At 35.9% G+C, this 20,012-nt stretch overlaps 1 protein-coding gene across 1 annotated transcript; it reads left to right on the forward strand.

The window, feature by feature from the left end:
• Window positions 1–8,170: 8,170 nt before the first annotated feature.
• On the forward strand, window positions 8,171–18,572 carry LOC133607107 (LIM/homeobox protein Lhx1-like). The gene is made up of 5 exons (XM_061961566.1): window positions 8,171–8,741; window positions 9,060–9,274; window positions 10,181–10,458; window positions 11,790–11,946; window positions 16,018–18,572. The coding sequence occupies exons 1-5, from the start codon at window positions 8,572–8,574 to the stop codon at window positions 16,392–16,394; spliced, it is 1,197 nt and encodes a 398-aa protein (XP_061817550.1). The 5' UTR covers window positions 8,171–8,571; the 3' UTR covers window positions 16,395–18,572.
• The last annotated feature ends 1,440 nt before the right edge of the window (window positions 18,573–20,012 follow it).

Here is a 20,012-nt window from a genome sequence, read left to right on the forward strand (position 1 = left end):
GTTAATAGTGCTATTATAAAGTGCAATGTCAGCACAATTTTCTTTCCTGCAATTTAAAATGCACTTGTTTTAATAAATAAATACAGCGTTTGAAAAGCATACACAATCTGTGTTAATATATTAGTCTGTGGTTAAAAGGACTTGAAAGGACTCGAAACTCAAAATGCAGGACTTAGGACTTGACTTGAGACTTTCCAGTCTTGACTTTGGACTTGACTCGGGGCTTGCCTGTCTTGACTCGGGACTTGACTCGGACTTGAGGGCAAAGACTTGAGACTTACTTGTGACTTGCAAAACAATGACTTGGTCCCACCTCTGGTTTTTGGGATGTGCATATGTCCTGAAAATTTGCGAGCATCCGCCTGTGTAGTCCGTTCCGACAACGTAGTCAATAAGCTTCTTCTTTTCCTTATCTTATTGTTATGGGACATTCATCCTCCGCTGTTGCCATTTCTAATATAAAGTAGTGTAAAGTTCTTACATATATCTGTCAGTAAACTCGCCTTGAAAGGGCTAAAAAATACCGGTGTTGTGAGTTTACATTATTCACCCAAGGAACTTTAGATATTAGAGAATTCCGGTCGGACGGTTTTTCGGTTGTTATTGCACTAGTGAGCCACGGATGAGGACATGCTGCGCCGTTATTGATTTAAGTAAAGTCTGAATGTCATTCAAACAGTTAGCTCCATCTTTTGACACTTTTTCCACTCCCGTCTTTGCACGCTACATCGCTACAACAAAGATGACGGCGAAAAGACGCTGCCTAAGGTGAGACACGTAAATAAGACCGCCCACAAAACAGTGCATCCGGAAGCGACTGTCAGAAAGCGGCTTGAAGATGATCTGTAAAACATAATCTATGCAACATTTTCACCAAATAACCACCATGACATGTTATGTAGACCACAAGGAAGTGCTTTAAATTTAGAAGAAAAAAAAAATGATATTACCCCTTTAATGCGCCCTTTAATCCGGTACGCCTTTTGTATGAAAATAGACCTGACTAGACCCGCTCATCGGCAGTGCACCTTATAATCTGGTGCGCCCCATGGTCCGGAGAATACGGTAGATGCACAAAAAATGTACTACAAGTTTATTAATCAAAGAAGTGAAGTGCACATTGATTGCTCATTTTAAAAAAAATAATTAGACATTTCTTTATACACCGAAAAAATAGCATTTCTTGCATTTCTTATCCCTGCTTTATCATCTAATATAAGAATTTAAATTCTTCTGAAATGTTGAATTTTCCTCTTTGTTTGTGTTACTCGTTACACCAACTATAATTAAAGTTTGTGATCTTAAAGACACAAATTAGGTCAATTTCACACTTTAGTCATGCACCTGGGTTTTCAATCAGTCCTGTTAAAGTCACATGGTCACATGGTACAGTTGCATCATTCAGATCCTCTCCAGGCCAAAACTCAGTTCACTTATTTATTTTTGTTTACATCTGATGATATTTCATCTACAATAGTACTTCAATTTAGGAGTGCGCCAAATCAACAGTGTTTTAAGATAAGAGCTGTGTCTCGGCTAATTGTTATGTTTCCAGTTTCAGGCAAAAATTTGAGTAACAAACATCTCCAACGTTAATTAGCATAGCAAATGTCACAATTAACCCAGTAAGGTCCGACCAAATGTTTCTTACGCCAGCATGAGCTTATAGCTAGAGATCGATCATTACTTTGTTTTTCCAACCACGGGAAGGAAGGAAGTGAGTGTGAAGGACAGTGCTAAGAAGAAGAAGTGGATGATATTCATTAAATTTATTTAAAAAAATCATTAGGAACATAACCGAACGTGTTGCCAACTTGGCAGAGCTTTTTAAACGTATCACTGCTCGTTTGCATCATACTGAAGCAGAATGAGTCAAATCCACAAGAATGTTTGAACAATATCTAAACAGTAGACATGTATCCATGAAAATATGGAAAAGCTGCTGATGGTGTGTTTGACGTAGAAGCAGTTGGAAGGAGATACCATAGAAGTCCATGATAAATGCTGTACATGATTACCATAAACTCCAGATTATAAACCACTACTTTTTGCCTACACTTTAAATCAGCGGCTTATATAACGGAGCGGCTAATTTATGGATTTTTCTTCGCTGACGGCAATAATAAAGATAATTTTATTAAAAAATCTAATAAAAAAATAGCAAAAATACTGACATGGCTATGGTACCATCGTCAGGATCAATTTGCTCACTGCATGTGTTGCAGTGTTCTTCTGTTTATCGGTAGTGTCTGTGTTAGTATTATTAACTTACAATAGCATTCTTCAATATTGTTCTAGTTTCGTAAATTCGCCAAAACGTCAGCGTGGAGTTATTGAGTCTGTTTTGCTGATTGGAGATCTAGCTTCCGCAGCTAGTGGGTCCATGACGATGATGTCTGTTTTGTTTGATCAGCCATTTTACTGTCGTATTACAGACACCGTTTAGAAACAATTAAGGTGTAAAAATAAGAATTCACAAAATCTTTCTGTGTAAATAACTCATTTTGCAACGTATATATCGGCGGCTTATATTCCGGTGCGGCTAATATGTGGAAAACATTTTTTTTCTTTTAAAATTTTATGAATGCTGCTTTTATCCCGGTGCACACTACAGTCTGGAAAATAAGATGCATTACATAATACATTTACTGTAGTAGTTATTAGTATTGTATTGTATTGTATTGTATTGTATTGCCCATCCATCCATTTTTTACCGCTTATTCCCTTCGGGTTCGCGGGGGGTGCTGGAGCCTATCTCAGCTACAATTGGGCGGAAGGCGGGGTACACCCTGGACAAGTCGCCACCTCATCGCAGGGCCAACACAGATAGACAGACAACATTCACACTCACATTCACACACTAGGGCCAATTTAGTGTTGCCAATCAACCTATCCCCAGGTGCATGTTTTTGGAGGTGGGAGGAAGCCGGAGTACCCGGAGGGAACCCACGCAGTCATGGGGAGGACATGCAAACTCCACACAGAAAGATCCCGAGCCTGGGATTGAACCCCAGACTACTCAGCACCTTCGTATTGTGAGGCAGACGTGTATTGATTATACACAATTTTTCTTCACTTAAAGTTTGCATTTCTTTTTAAAAGACATATTACATGGTAAAATTATGTTGTATTGGGTTGCCAAGCACTAATAAAATGGATTTAGATTGATTTCAATGGGAGATGTTGATTTGAGATACTAGTGTTTTGAGTTAAGAGCTACAGATCGGTTCCAAATTCAGTACCTTTAAAGGTACTGACTAAATTCCATAAGTTCTTAAACATTTTCGATTCCTATAGTTGCACATGACGCTATGTCAGCACTGGCTTAAGCACTAGACACATCAGGTGCATTAAGTGAGGACTGCCTCTAGTAAAGTTGCAATTTTCCATGATATCAATTCCAGTGTGCCTTATAGGAAGCTTTTCAAGCCAGCTGGATGCTGATTTATATGCCATGTCAATGCATATAGCACATATAATAGCATTTGCAATGCATGTTGAGATCGAACAGCTGGTGTGTAATAAGTACAATACTTACAGTATACACATTTTGTAGGACTCAACAAAAGACAAGACCGGCATATTCAACTTAATGCCAAAAGACTACTTGAAGACTACGGCAACACACCAAGAACATACGTAAATTAATGCACACTTGCAAATGAGACTCAGAAGTGTAAGAAAACTAGCTATAAAAATTAACGGAACAGTTTTCATTATCATTACATTTTACATAAAAAATAGGTTAAGTTTGAACTATTTTTTTATTATTTATCATGTATCTAAAACAATTTATTACCACCTGAATACGCACAAAAATGCAGACAATGACCTTGTCAAAAATTAAATATACAGTAGTTATCTGGTATGGAATAATACACATTTTAAGTAGTTCATCCATCCATTTTCTACCGCTTATCCCTTTCGGGGTCGCGGGGGGTACTGGAGCCTATCTCAGCTACAATCGGGCGGAAGGCGGGGTACACCCTGGACAAGTCGCCACCTCATCACAGGGCCAACACAGATAGATAGACAACATTCACACTCACATTCACACACTCGGGCCAATTTAGTGTTGCCAACCTCTTTGGAGGTGAGAGGAAGCCGGAGTACCCGGAGGGAACCCACACAGTCACAGGGAGAACATGCAAACTCCACACACATGTATAATTAGATTTAGAGGTGAAAAAAGGTGAATACATGTATTTGAGAGAACTACAGCAATAACCTATCCCAGCATTATTTTTGTCAAGATTTTGGAGTGTTTGTAGCATTTTATGTCCACAAAAACATTTGTAAAATCTGAGGTCCCTGATGGAAAAGTGTTTTGTGGTGTTCAGGTGAGACTTCTGTGCAAGTTCTTCCATATTAAACTCATCTAAGAATGCATTTAATGCAATCAGTCCTGCTGCAACAGACTCTGTTCCTATACCAGACCAGGAGTTTCAAAGCAGGATTACATTTTTAATAAGTTTCCCTGTCCTGAGGACTTACATTCCAGGCAAAATGTACATTTGGTGACCTTTTAAAGTCGACCTTTTAAATTTCTATCCTATACCGTAATCATAACTGCTAGTGTGAAATGGGCAATAATAACAGGATGTGTTCCTAAACGGTGGGCTTTGTGGTGTATATGCCAATTCAATGTTTTTTCATGCCATGTATTTTATGCTGAATATTATGCTGTAAATGTCAGGCTGACTCACATTTAAATTCAGGAGGCTTTGGGGTCAGATAACTGTGAGAATAAAATGTGAAGACATATTTTCTTTTACCAGGTATGGTACGGTAAAGTATTTTTTCGTAGTTTGGGAAACGCTTAACGAGTAAGGATGCCTGATTACATTTGCACAAATCAACTGGTCTGAACAGGCAGCAGAGTTTATTCAATCATATATACCTTTTAATGTAAACAATTGTCATTGTAAATTCACAGAAGATTACTGGCTAATAATTGCATTACTTTCACAGTAAAATTGAAATATCAATTATAGCAATTTTGTAACTGAGATTTTTTGGTTGGTTACAATAAAGTTACAAATAAATGCTGTAACTTCACAATTGTAATTTTATTGTTAATTACTCCCTCGGTTTAACAGCATACCTAACATTGTTTTAATTCAAGTACCCCCTAATCAGAGCAAAGCATTTTTAGTTGAAAAAAAAGAGGTAAAGAAGTAAAATACAGCACTATGTCATCAGTTTCTGATTTATTAATTTGTATAACAGTGAAAATATTGCTCATTTGTAGTGGTCTTTTTTTAACTATTTGGAAAAAAAGATATACAAATAACTAAAAACTTGTTGAAAAATAAACAAGTGATTCAATTATAAATAAAGATTTCTACACATAGAAGTAATCATCAACTTAAAGTGCCCTCTTTGGGGATTGTAATAGAGATCCATCTGGATTCATGAACTTAATTCTAAACATTTCTTCACAAAAAAAGACATCTTTAACATCAATATTTATGGAACATGTCCACAAAAAATCTAGCTGTCAACACTGAATAGTGCATTGTTGCATTTCTTTACACAGTTCTTTTTGACAGACATTTTTGTGAGAAATCTGAGCTTGTGCTTCACTGAGTTTATGAACTTACATTCATATTTTGTTGAAGTATTATTCAATAAATATATTCATAAAGGATTTTTGAATTGTTGCTATTTTTAGAATATTTAAAAAAAATCTCACGTACCCCTTGGCATACCTTCAAGTACCCCCAGGGGTACGCGTACCCCCATTTGAGAACCACTGGTCTACAGAACCCCTTAAGAGACAGATCCGTTTGAATTTACAATAATTATGTCGTGCTTTGACAGGGGGCTATGATTGCAGTATTTTTCTGTAAAATAACAGTTGATTGCTCTGAAATAGTATACATGGATCGTAATTTTCCTTTAATTTGTTGTAATGTTACAGGACATTTTGATTACATATTTTACAGTGAAAAAGGCTGTGACAGCCTGGTAAGTTTTTACAGTGTGTCCATTACAATTTCAACTGGTATTGACTAATTAATTTTGTTTTTCAATATTAATTCACATGAACGGTCCCATTGGGTGGGCTGTTCATGTTGTTAAGGCCAATTAGCAGCAATTAACAAACCCTAATGACGTGCCTTTTTTTCTTTCCACCCCCATCTCAAAGCAAACTGGGTGCATCCTGCCAAATTCCAGTGCTTGAGAGAGATCTTCTGTGCTCTGGAGAGGTACAAGGGGGTGTTGGCAAGGCACCGGGCAAGGTGGCTCATCAACACCTCTGATGGAGGCACACAAACCCACAGGGAGACACTTGGAATGCCACCATGATAATTGCTTCCCCTTCTGGTCTTGTCATTGTCACCTATATACACACAGGCCAGCAGTTAGTATGTTTGTTTTAATTAGCACAAATAGTGTAAGTACTTTTAAACAAGTCAACATATTATAAATGTCACGACGGGGGTTGGGGGGGGCGTAAATTTGCTATGTTTATCAAGGGTGGGGAGAAATTAGCCCTCAAGTACTTGGAGTCAAGCCAATAACAATAATAAACAAATGAAAATTCACCAAAAATATTATAAGATCACAGCTATATCATTAACGAATATGAATGCTGTCCATGGTGCTGATAGTTTTTTTGTTTTTTTGCATGCGTATTTGCACTAAAATATATGTATTATGAAAAAATGTGTATACTAAATTACAATAAAACAAATATACCCACAGGAAAATGCCCCAATCATCATTCTATTGTGTAAGATTATATTACGTAAAACACATAGTGTATCTCTGGACTGCGGACCACAAAGGTGCACTGTAAAAAATATTCAAGATTTCACAGCATGTAACAGTATTTCATCACAGTACAATGCTGTAATCAACAATAACTGTAACATCACAACACATGACTGCACTAATGCACGTTACTGTTCATTTACAAATATATTTATATACATTTTTTATTTTTTATTGTATTTGTTTTACAGTGTGACATTGCAAAGCTTTTAATTTGCAAATTTGAAGTGTTTGTATAACTACAGAGGCTTCACTATCATTTATCTGCAGCTGTGATTGTGTTGAAAATGCAGCATCCCCATTGCTCCAGCCCATAAAAACTTTTGATGTGAGATCAGAGATGATTATTATTACTAGAGAGCCTTGTCCTTTGAAAGCAAATGAAGACAAATGTAAGAAGAAGCAGCTTTAATGTGTGTGGAAAGCACTGTACTGATACTATAAGAATACTCCTTTACTAACATCAATAACATATATCTTCATTTGCATTTAATTAAAAACTAACAGATGCAAATAAGGCCATTTTGGTATTGTTTTGTATAACAGACAGTTTAAAAGTCGTTGCTGCGTTTTTAATTATTATTTTATATACAGTCATCCCTCGCCACATCACTCTTTACCACATCACAGATTTTATTGTATTTTATATTTTATTTTATTGAGCTTATTCTCGAACATTTTTGCCCGAAATTAAGCATTTTCAAACATAACAAGGGCAAAATGAACTAAAAATATAAATATTAAAATAGTATTGACCAGTAGAATGCACCAAACCAATCAGAGCACGCTGTTCAGTTGCTGTGCCCACTGATTAGCTCAGCCTCAGGGAGCAGACTATTCTGGATTAAAAGAGTGTAAAAGTGACTAAAGGGTGTTACTTCATGTCTCGGGTGCTCTCGTGGTGTTGAAACATGTAGGTAGGAAGCATGTTTTTTTATGCTCTATCAATAACAATATGCATTCAGTTAAGAATGATAGAAGAGGAATTAAAAGTTGTTTCCATTTTTTTATGTTTTGTTTTTGTCAGTGGGTTTAAAATATGACAAACTCATTGCATTTATTTATTTTAAGATATTACCTATACTGCAGATCATATATACATATATATCTTTAATTCTATTTACGTATGTAGTCAATAATCACTTTGAAAATGAGGGAAAAATTACTGAAATCATGGCTCTATTTTGGTTTTAGGTCATTTATTTTTATATAGTGTGTTTTCGTTTTCCTGATCGGGCTGACATTGTAACCGCGTTTCCATTGGTTAGCCCCTGTGTGACGTCACCGGTGCATCGACAGCTGATTGGCTGCACCCTAACTAGTGAGCTCATTAGCGCGCCTCTCTGCACTGACATTACAACCGGGAGAAAAAATGGGACACAAATGACAAGATTCGGCACACCGACAATACCTCGTCTTTATTTTTGATCTTTCAGGATATGATAACACAGAATCTTTGTCTGGGATCATCTTGATGTTTTTCTCTTTATGACCTGCAGAAATGCACGTCTGTGCAGACCTTTGCTGTTGTTTTGGAGCTGCTGGTCGTGCGTGGATTGTTTGCCAGTTTTTTCATCATTTTGGATCATTTTTCACACTGACTTGGATGCAATTAAGGGCCATCTCTGGATAAGAACGCCGAGGTGACGCGGACACTGGAATAAACATTAAACACTGTTCGTGTGCGTGCGTGTGTGTGTGTGTGTGTGTGTGTGTGTGCGTGTGTGTGTGTGAGTGTGTGTGCGTGTAGGTATAATAAATATATACATATACCGGAATTAATTCCACACAATGATTCAGTGTGCAAATTGCGAAAAGCCAATTGTAGATCGGTTCTTGCTGAAAGTTCTGGACCGACCTTGGCACGTTCAGTGCGTGCAATGCTGTGAATGCAAGTGCACTTTGACAGAAAAGTGCTTTTCCCGGGAAGGAAGACTCTACTGCAAGAATGACTTCTTTAGGTAATTAAATTATCATTGAACCATTTCATTAATTGCATAAAAAAAGGGGTGAAAATAAACTAGCATGTGTAAATAAATTGTACAGGACAATATGGCCTATAATAATAATATAACGGTAATTTACATGGGAGATTGTGTTTGCTTGTGTTTGTTTATTCAATTATAATAGAAGCAAAATGTAAAGTAATGCAAATTCCAATGCAGACATGTAGCATTATTATCCCATAATTGTTTGAAAAAAAATATGTATATATGGAGAAAACAGAAAAAAATGCATGTCCAATACCCTCATATTTGTAATATTTTCTCCCCTCACAGGAGATTCGGCACCAAGTGTGGAGGTTGTTCCCAGGGGATTCTTCCCAGTGATCTTGTCCGCAGAGCCAAGAGCAAAGTGTTCCACCTCAACTGCTTCACTTGCGTAATGTGCAACAAGCAGCTGTCCACCGGGGAGGAACTTTACATCCTGGACGAATTCAAGTTCGTCTGCAAGGAGGACTACAACAACGGCAAAGACACCATCCATCTCTCAGGTGCAGATCAATACTTGTTGTATAAGATCGCATAATATATTTTTATTTGTGCTAATTTTGACTATAAAACACTAATTACTTTATTTACTACCAACATTACTTTTTTCATGAATTCAATTTTTAATTTTTAATTTTATCAATTGTATTTTATTTTTTGTGAAATAATAATATTGCCATTGAGCACAAGCCCGTTCAATGTAGATATGCATGTATATTATGTACTACATGTATGATGTATATGACAAACTCAATCAACAACAACGGTGATTAAATAGCCATAAAATAACAAAGTTCAAATTCCTAATAAACCATGCACTCTCTTACAAGAACGACATGTATTGAACGATGAAATACTCTCATTGCAGCCATTGCTTTTGTAATGTGTTGTGGATCTTTAGCAATGGGTTTAACATAATGATAATAATACGACATAATACAGAGGGCTTTTTATTGAACATTTTGAATGTTCTTAATTTTTATTGTGTTATTTTCTACTTATATTTATTGATATTCTTATTATTATTATTCTTAATATTTTATGTTCGTATGTGTATTTATTATTGTATCAAAATATATATGTTTTAAATATATCGTATGTATGTTTATTGTCAATGGTGCTGTGTGTGCGCTTTTTCTTTTTTTCCTCCAACCTACCTGTGCATAAAAAGCGCTGTATGTTTTTTAAATTGATTTTATTGTATTCATATTTATTTTGATTAATAGTACAAAAAAAATTACAAATAAAATAAAAATAATATAAAAAAACAGCAAACAAGATAAATTGCAAGCACGTCCTACAGGCCTGATTCAAATTCCAACGCAATAAAGCAGCATCCTAATTGCATGAAATGAGAAAGTAATAATATGAATAATATGAATAATAATAAAATGTGCATTATCTGTTAGTGACGACATGCAGCGAGACCAGTTTGTCCCCGGACTCCCAGGACCTGCAGCAGGAGGACGGCAAGGACTCAGAAGCGGGTCATTTGTCGGATAAAGACGTCTGTCCCAACGAGAACGACGAGCAGGGCGCGGTGGGCAAGAGACGCGGCCCTCGGACCACCATCAAGGCCAAGCAGCTGGAAACCCTGAAAGCGGCTTTTGCGGCCACACCGAAGCCCACCCGACACATCAGGGAGCAACTCTCGCGAGAGACCGGCCTCAACATGAGAGTCATCCAGGTGTGGACATCTTCACCTTGCCCTCATTGTAAAACAGCACTGGGAGGCACATAGGCGCCGATCTACATGTCTGCCAGTGGGTGCTCGGCGTGTGCGTGTATTAGTGTTGTTCCGATACCAATATTTTGGTACCGGTACCGATACCAAAAGTACTTCGGTACTTTTCTATATAAAAGGGACCACAAAAATGTTACTATTGGCTTTATTTTAACAAAAAATATCTTAGGGTACATTAAACATATGTTTATTATTGCAATTTAGTCCTTAAATAAAAATAGTGAACATACTAAACAACTTCTCTTTTAGTAGCAAGTAAGCAAACAAAGGCTCCTAATTTAGCTGCTGATATAAGCAGTAACATATTGTGTCATTTATCATTCTATTATTTTGTCAACATTATTAAGGACAAGTGGTAGAAAATTAATTATTAATCTACTTGTATATTTACTGTTAATATCTGGTTATTTTCTCTTTTAACATGTTCTATCTACACGTCTGTTAAAATGTAATAATAACTTCTTCTTCTGTTGTTTGATACTTCACATTAGTTTTGGATGATACCACAAATTTGGGTATCGATTCGATACCAAGTAGTTACAGGATCATACATTGGTCATATTCAAAGTCCTCATGTGTCCAGGGACATATTTCCTGAGTTTATAAATATGATATGAATTTTTAAAAAAACAAAAGAAGATTTTGTGACGATAAAAAATACCGATGTAATCATAGTAGTATCGACTAGATACGCTATTGTACGTGGTATCATTGCAGTGGATGGTAGGTGTAGATCCACCAATGGCGTTTGTTTATATTGTAGCGTCCCGGAAAAGTTGGTGCTGCAGGGATTTCTGGGAATTTGTTCTGTAGTGTTTATGTTGTGTTGCGGTGCAAATATTCTTCCAAAATGTGTTTGTTACTGTTGTTTAGTGTGGTTTCACCATATGGCACATGTTTATGACAGTGTTGGCATTGTTCATACGGCCACCCTTAGTGTGACATGTATGGCTGTTGAATAACTATGCACTTCATTCACTCATGGTGAAAATTGTTCACAATCAAAATAATTTATACAATTATGTCATTATTTGGCACAATAAGATCTTGATTAGGCATGTAAATCGAAAAAAATCCACCTTAAAATTGTCAATGAAAAGTTTTTATCAAAAATTATCATTAAGATTGAAACTTGCCATCGTGGGTGCTTCGAGGTCCGAGCACCCACGGAATCGGCACCTATGCTGGGAGAAATGATAACCGAAGTGTCCCGATCTATAGTCGTGTTTTTATCAACGCTCTTTTACTTACCCCCCCCCCCCCCAAAAAAACAGGTATGGTTCCAAAACCGCAGATCCAAAGAGAGGCGCATGAAGCAGCTGAGTGCTCTGAGTGCCAGGAGACACATGTTCTTCCGCAGCCCCAGAAGGATGAGAGCTTTGGGGGAGAGGATGGACACTCCAGAGCTCGGACATTTCTCCTACTATGGAGGTGAGCAAGCATGGTCGTTCATATAATTATAATTTATTTTTATTTTTTTTCATTTATTCATTTATTTCAAGCAATGACATAAAAAAGTACAAGGTTGACAGCACGTAATAATATAAATTAATATAATGCAAAAGGTAATGTACAGTATGTAAACATGATGGTCCAGTTTTGCCTGAAAGGGAGTGGGAAGAAGATCATTTATTTAATCCCACTCCTAGTTCTCTATTCAGTCATTAATACATTAAGTGTCACTGTTACACTGTAAACCTGAATAAGTAAGCAGAACTCAAAAAAAGTGAGGCAATCAGTAGCCGCATATTTTTTGAGTTCATAACCTCAAATATTTGAGTATATCAGATCGTACATATTTGGAGTGTGTTAAATGTACTTCTAAATTATAACTGAGTGAATTAAACTTGCCAATTAAGCCAACTCAAAAATGTTCCTCCTCGTGTCTGCTGCCTGAAGAGGAAGTGCACGCAAATGCTACAAAATAAAAGTACTTCCTCTGTGTGTGTGCGTGTGAGCGTGTGTGTTTATATGCGCGTGTGCACGCGTGCATGTAATAATTGATATTATACATACACACACAGAGTATAATACCAATACAAATTTATAATGCGATTGATACATTCTTAGATTATTCTTGATTCGATTTAATGATTTGTTCTTTCAAAATAAGACAAAATTGTGTTTAATCCACTGAGTTTTGAGTAACTGTGAGTTAATTATTTTAAGTAGCATTTTCATAGTCTGCAAACGAGTTAATATTAATTAAAAATAGGAAGTTTAATAAACTTAAAAAGAAGGAAAATGTTACTCACACTCAACATTTTTAAGTAAGTACAACGTTTAACAACTTTTTAAGTTTAGACTACTTATTCTAATTAATTATTTTGAGCATTCGGGTTTACAGTGTTTGTTTAAGGATTATACAAATGTTGTATCGTAGTGACATTACCACAGTTAACAATAATTATTATTACACTGTAACAATAATTTGTATCAACCCTGTAGAAAGAATGAACATAGCAACAATGGTAATAGACAACATAGCAATAATGGTAAGGAAACATTGAGCAGATGTTAACACTTTGAGACAGAGTACAACAGCAGGTCAAATTAAAGACCCTCATCTCTATATTTGAACCAGACCCGATGTTTGTATAATAGTTTAAATCGATGAATAGTTTAAATTATAATAATATTAATAATAATACAACATTTAATGCTATAGAACAGGGGTTCCCTACATTTTTTGCATCACGGACCTGTTTAATGTAGGCATTCTTTTCAGGGACCGGCTTTCCACTTGTGCCAGATAAATACAGCAAAAATAAGTGCATGAAAAATACAACTCACTATAACGCTGAATTAGTGGGAGCTTGTTTCTTTGGGATGAGATCCCCAGCAGGGGACCATCAACCTGCTGGGCACTGCAGATGGAAATCAACGTTTGGCTACAATCTGTCACATTTATATTTGATATGTTCACTAACGTGCATTGTATCATGTCACAAATAAAACAAATGGCAACTTCCTATGAGGAGTTTTATTTTACATCTATAAACAAGCTTATTGGTGTGTCTAGTTTGACAAGCGAAAGTTAAGTCGGAGAAAATGCAGTTGTTTTATAAATTATTTGATGTTTTAGTGTGTGGATGTGAGTGTGAATGTTGTCTGTCTATCTGTGTTGGCCCTGCGATGAGGTGGCGACTTGTCCAGGGTGTACCCCGCCTTCCGCCCGATTGTAGCTGAGATAGGCTCCAGCGCCCCCCGCGACCCCAAAGGGAATAAGCGGTAGAAAATGGATGGATGGATGGTTTTTTGCGGCCCGGTAGCAAATGCGTCACGGACTGGTACCGGTCCTCAGACCGGTGGTTGGAGACCACTGCTATAGAAGACAGGTGTCAAACTATAAAGGCCCGTGGGCCACTTCATTTAACTTGGCCTGCGAAAACCTGGAAATGTGTGTCAATAAGGCATGTTGACATTTTTTTTTTTTTTCATTTTGACCGTAATGCTTAATATTATTTGATGCTAAAATACATTCCAAGCATCTTTTTAGTTATTGAAACCCTTTTTGAGATTAATTTTACAATAGCGAGATACTATATGCTGTCACCAGCTTGATTTAGGATTGCAAATGAGTCTGTTCCCATACAATATGATAATAATCAAACGAAAGGGGCAATTGTGTAATAATATCATATATCAAATATCATTTTTTAATGGTTTTGCATTTACAAGTGACAGCCGTAACTGTGATTTGGCTTCCAATAGAAATGAGTGTGACACCCCTGCGATACATGCAGCTGCATTTGTTGTAAAATATAGCTTTACATCCTTCCAGTGCCTATATGAATTATTGACATCACCCTGCAATAAATTTATGACACATATTTACAGGGGAGTCCAAACTTACCACATAGAGGAAAATTAAAGAATACTATAGGGCCATTTTGATATTAGTTAATTTTTCATTAAACACGTTAAAAACACTTTATCTTAAATCAAGCCATGCTTAACTGTTAATTTAAAAATTGATTATATAAATATGGCACAAAGTGCTTTAAATATGGAAATAATGGAGATTCGACTATGTATCCGTTTTTCTTTTTTACAGTATCATTAACTTATGAGCGTGCGGCTGGTCTTCGTCCCACATAGGGCCCCGCAATCTGTGTGGTGCCCCATTTTGCTTGACAAAGCACATGTAGAATGTCAACGAATGAATGACAGGTTGCTTCATATGAAAGCTCACAGCAAACATTTCTCTAGTCACTTCCTGCTCTGTCCCTGTTTAGAATATAGCACAGCGTTCATGTACCCGTATTGTATAGAGCAGGTGTGGCAGAAAGGATTGCTATTTCCATTTGTTTTTTTTTTAAGGTTAACACTGTTATTTTTGCACGAAATAAATAATTGAACACATTATTTAGTCCAAAACATGCACTATATTAAATTCACGTTAGAGTCAAATAGTATAAATATTGTTTCAGACAATAAAAACTGGTCGAAAGGGTTTCAAATAGATTTCAGTTTTGGACCCCAACTTAGCCCTATGTCTCAAAACAATCAATAATTCAACGTTGTCTCCTTTCAACGTGGAGCTAACACACAGCCCTCATAATGTTTTGTTTCATTTTATGCATAGAGAGCCAATAAAAATAGCGATGCATGCCATAAACGGTCCCCAAACCGTACTTTGGACATACCTGTTATACAGTAATGTGTACACATAAAAACATATTGAATTATGTTACTTTTTTTTTACTACATACTACATAATGCACTATAGAACGAGAAAACAATTAATTTGGGACATTAAAAAAAAAAAAAAAAAAAAAAAAAAAATCCAAAGAAATTGCTTATTTTATGATCAGATTTTTAGGCACTATATGTGTGCATGCATGTGTGTAGTGTTAATGTGAAGACTGAATGGAATATAAATTATTTTATTGTAGTATTTAGTGGTTTTATATACTTATTATGGGTGTTGTATTTACTTGCAATGACAAAGGAATATATCATATTGAGAAGTCTTTCTAATAGTTTGGTCATCATCTACATGAGATGGCCAAAGTGAAAAAGATGTCGGCCAATAATAGTATTGATAATAAGAATAATAATTATGTGTTACACACTTTATTTCTAGAATCTCAAAATGCTGCAGAGGAGAGAAGGGGAAAGCGAGAGACAATTAAAAATTAAATTATGATAATAAATAATAATAATATGAATAATGATAATAATACATATTATATGGCAATAACAAAGGTCAAAAGGGGAACCTATAGATAGTCGTTTAATTAAAGGCTTTAAAAAATAAAATAAATAAAGGTTTGTTTAAAATAGCTATTGTCAGTGGAGCTCTTAGGTGATCATAAATTTAAATAATATCGCTAATAACATATCTTTAGCTAAATGTAATGCAAAAGGTTTTTTACCTGTAAGATGCCAAAAAGTATTACTTTCTGGCATCTTCATCAAAACTCCTGGCTATTGTGTGTGCCTAATGTTACGGCCACTGAGGTGAACTAATGTGTGCCTTTTTTATAATGAATGCAGATTATCCTCCTGAATACTACGGCCAAGGCGGGAACTATGAGTACTTCCAAGGCCCACCGTCATCCCAGGCTCAGACCCCTGCAGACTTGGGTTTCGTGCCCTCCGCAGTCCCCGCTGGCACCCCACTCGGGGCCATCGAGCACCGCCACCCAGGGCATCACTGTCCAGGGGAGGTGCAGTGCTTCCCTGACGCCGTCCCTCACCATCCCATGAACTCGCCCAGTCCGGAGCCCAACGGACCAGGTTCCATGCACAGCATCTCCAGCGAGATGTGTGGGCCCGGCACGCCTTTCACCACCGTGACCCTGGGCGACAATGGATACACCAACCAGCTGTCACAGCCCTCGTCAGAGGTGAGCGAAGGAACTGTGTGGTGAAGACTAGCATAAATCCCTATGTATTTTATTTATTTGTTTATTTATGTATTTGTTTATTTATTTATTTATGTATTTATTTGATTGTATTTGCCTATGTTGTCTATTTATTTATAATATTGCTCGCCTCCTTTATAAATCTCTAAGTGATTGTATATGGTCTGCAGTTGATTGTATTCAAAAAGGGACTCTGGTGGACCTCATTGATGAAGCAATAAACACATGGACTGTAATGTTTGACAAAACTCAATATGCATGTAAGCATTCTTTTTTTCCCCATTTAACCCTCAAAGTATATTTGGCACTTGTTTTTGTCCTTTGTGGTAAATTATTGCTCTATTTTTGACCATAACTTTGGTCGTATTACTCTGAGTGGAATGATTTTTTTCGAAAAAGGTTTTTCTCATGATTCATTTGAATATTTTAATTTCAAATACTTTCATATATCAACAAAAGACTGGGAAATAATTTTAGTCCAATAGAGTATAGCTAAAGGATAACATGTGTTCAGTGTATAAAACATTTTTGGATTCATATTTTATTTTTACAGTTTGTTTGCTCAAACCTCTTAATCAACTTCAGTATTAAATAAAAATATGAAAAAACATGTAATGTTTAATACATTTTATTTGAACCCATTGAAAGCTCATTTGATCCATTTGTCCGTTTTTTTATTTAGAAAAATTGCCGCATCAAATTCCTACAAAAAAAAAACAAATCAAAATTGCCCCAACTAATTCTAAACAGTAACTATGATAAAGTGTACACTGCAAAAAAGAGCTGACAAATTATAAGATAAAAAGGTTACATTAAGGGGAGGGGGGTGCTAAAAATTATAATGAAATTGTATGTTTATGCAGCTCCTTAATTCGACCTAATATGACATCCTAAATTAAGATTTGTATATCTAGAAATTAACAGGACTTTAAAGATAGAGTCTAGAATTTTATTCTGAAAACAAGCATTATCCAACTTGCAAATATGATGTAAGACAATGACTAAAATAAGCAAATCACTCTTAAAACTAGAGCAATGTCTAGTAATACAATCTTACAGCTTGGCAAGTGGCAAATCATTAGCAATGTTCTTGTTTTATCCAAAATGAAACCCTGAAATGTGGAAAAAGCATGATTATATTGTCTAATGGCTGTACAGTTAGACATTGTAATTCTAATGGCAGTCAATGGGAACGTGTTTTGTCCCCACTTTTAATCTGAGAATGCAAAAAAAACAAAACAATGCATCCAAACCAGTTTTATTACTAATCTTATGTATATTTAAACCTGATCTTTACCCCAGTACCTCAGCCCTTTATCATTTACTGTATGGTAAATAACTCGTTTTATACAAATCTGACATATAGATGAAATGGGCATTCAAATGGTTAAAATTAAATATATATTAAAAAAAAAAAACAGGACATGGTTGCTATCTTTATATAGGACTTAAGTTGATTGAGGGATTTGATCCAAAATAAAAGTGGAAAAATATATTTATACACGCTTAACTGCCTGAGGACTTTTTTGTCCTTGAGCTACTCTATGCTTTTAAATTAAGTAATCCCCAGAGGGTTAAATGACTTTTCAGTATTAAAAAACATAACAACCCAAGGGTGTATACAAGGTTTCTGATTGTCGCCTTCATTGCATTTGACCAAAAAGCTCTCTCAGGACTGTGAAGTTCGTTTTTCCTTTTATTTCATTATCTCATTATTATGTGTCAAACCCATCAAAAGGATACAGGACGTGTATATCTGAGAAAGAATACTTTTTTTTTTTCGTATAGAAACTGCTTGGGCGACGAGTTTTTCATCACAAAAACTTCATGGGTGGTGGAAACTGATACAAGTGAACACGTTGTAGCTGGGTTTTGTCTTTGCTTGCAGTTCTAGTGTGTAACTGAAACACACACACACACACACACACACACACACACACACACACACACACACACACACACACACGCACACGCACAAATGTGGTGATTTAACAGGATTTCAACACTGTCTTCAACATTTACTGTAACTTTGCAACAAATTACTGCAAACATGACAGTACCCTCACATTTCACAGTAAATTACTGTAAATGTTACTGTGAAAGTAATGCATTATTAGCCAGCAATTTACTGTGAATTTACAACGATCATTTTTACAGTGTGGCTAATTCTTCTGGATTACTTCATGCACAAGTTAATGTTTGTCATGAGATAAGTGTTCAAATTTTTGACCATTCACTGTATATTGAATAAAATCCCAATTATTGTTTTTTGTCGAAATCCACTTTTCTTTTCAGTCATGTATTCAGACTAATCACTTTGGCTTCATCTAAATGTGTGGAAAATAGTTTTGTTGTATTAATAAGTCAAATAAAATGATGTGGATAGAAAAGCCATATTCTTTAATGTGAGGCAGTGAAGACACATGGATGAAAAGTGTGATTCCAACTGGACGATTAGAAGTGTATTTCACTCATAATCCTAAATCCCTAATCTGAAGCGAACTCACATTTGTCTCATGCATGCCGTTTGGAAAACCAACCTTTTGTTTTCCTTGATTAAAATGTCAGCGCCAGGCACAGTTCCAGCGCTCATAAACAATTTATGTTTGCCAGCCTGCTATTTTTCTAACTGAGCGACGAGCCTGAATCTTAAAATGATCGCAAACAATAATAATCACCACAGAGAAAAGGCTCGCAGGGTACCATTCTCCATGCAGGATAAATTCCCTGTCAAATATTTATTTGAGTTTTGTATGAGGTGTGCAGACAAAATGTGTTTTGACACAAAACCCTTCGATCATATCGAACGCAAAAGATGCGGATGTTGGTGTGATGTTGCACAATCTGAACTATCAACCTGAAATATGAGATTTGTGTATTTTTCTTTTTTTTAAGTACACACTGTTTCAACATGTGAGCGAAGAAACAATTGTAACCTTTGACCTTTATGCTTATTTATCGCTGTGAACTGGTTCCTGACAATGCATTTCCTCAATAGGACTCATAAATCAATTATTTTTGTAGCTAGCACATTAAAAACCTGTTTACCACCTTTAAAATACATTTTTCAACAATATCAGAACCCTCAAGACATGAAATAACACCCTTTAGTAAACACCTTTACACTCTTTTAATCCAATACAGTAAGGTGGCCTGAGGTTGAGCCAATCAGTGGCCAATCAAAACAGCGCGTTCTGATTGATTTGGTCTATTATAGTGGCCAATACTACTGTTGTATTGGTATGTCTAATTTAGCCATTTTGTATGCTTGAAAATGCTTAATTTAGGACCAAAAAATGGTAATATATGCTTAAAAAAAAAAAAAAAAAAAGTTTTACCATAACTTCGGTTGTGTAACTCCGAATGGAATTATTTTTTCCTAAATGTGTTTTTTCTAATTTGTTCATATATTAACGATCCACTGAGAAACAATTTAAGCACAAACTAAAAAGTCCCAGACATAAAACAACAAGTTTAACTGTAATCCAATATAGTAATGCTGCCTGAGGCCACGATACTGAACAGCGTGCTCTGATTGGTTTGATCTCATCAATATTGTATTGATATATTTAATTTATTTGGCCATTTTAAGCATGAAAATGCTTCATTCAAACCACAAATTTA

The sequence above is a fragment of the Nerophis lumbriciformis genome, linkage group LG09 (assembly GCF_033978685.3).
Source record: "Nerophis lumbriciformis linkage group LG09, RoL_Nlum_v2.1, whole genome shotgun sequence".
Taxonomy (NCBI): domain Eukaryota; kingdom Metazoa; phylum Chordata; class Actinopteri; order Syngnathiformes; family Syngnathidae; genus Nerophis; species Nerophis lumbriciformis.

Bases quoted from the DNA above. Each gene is read 5' to 3' on its own strand.
- LOC133607107 (XM_061961566.1), top strand. From the start codon at position 8,572: ATGATTCAGTGTGCAAATTGCGAAAAGCCAATTGTAGATCGGTTCTTG. The intron at 9,275-10,180 runs GTGCAGATCAAT...ATTATCTGTTAG, and splicing joins AGACACCATCCATCTCTCAG to TGACGACATGCAGCGAGACC. The intron at 11,947-16,017 runs GTGAGCAAGCAT...TAATGAATGCAG, and splicing joins ACATTTCTCCTACTATGGAG to ATTATCCTCCTGAATACTAC.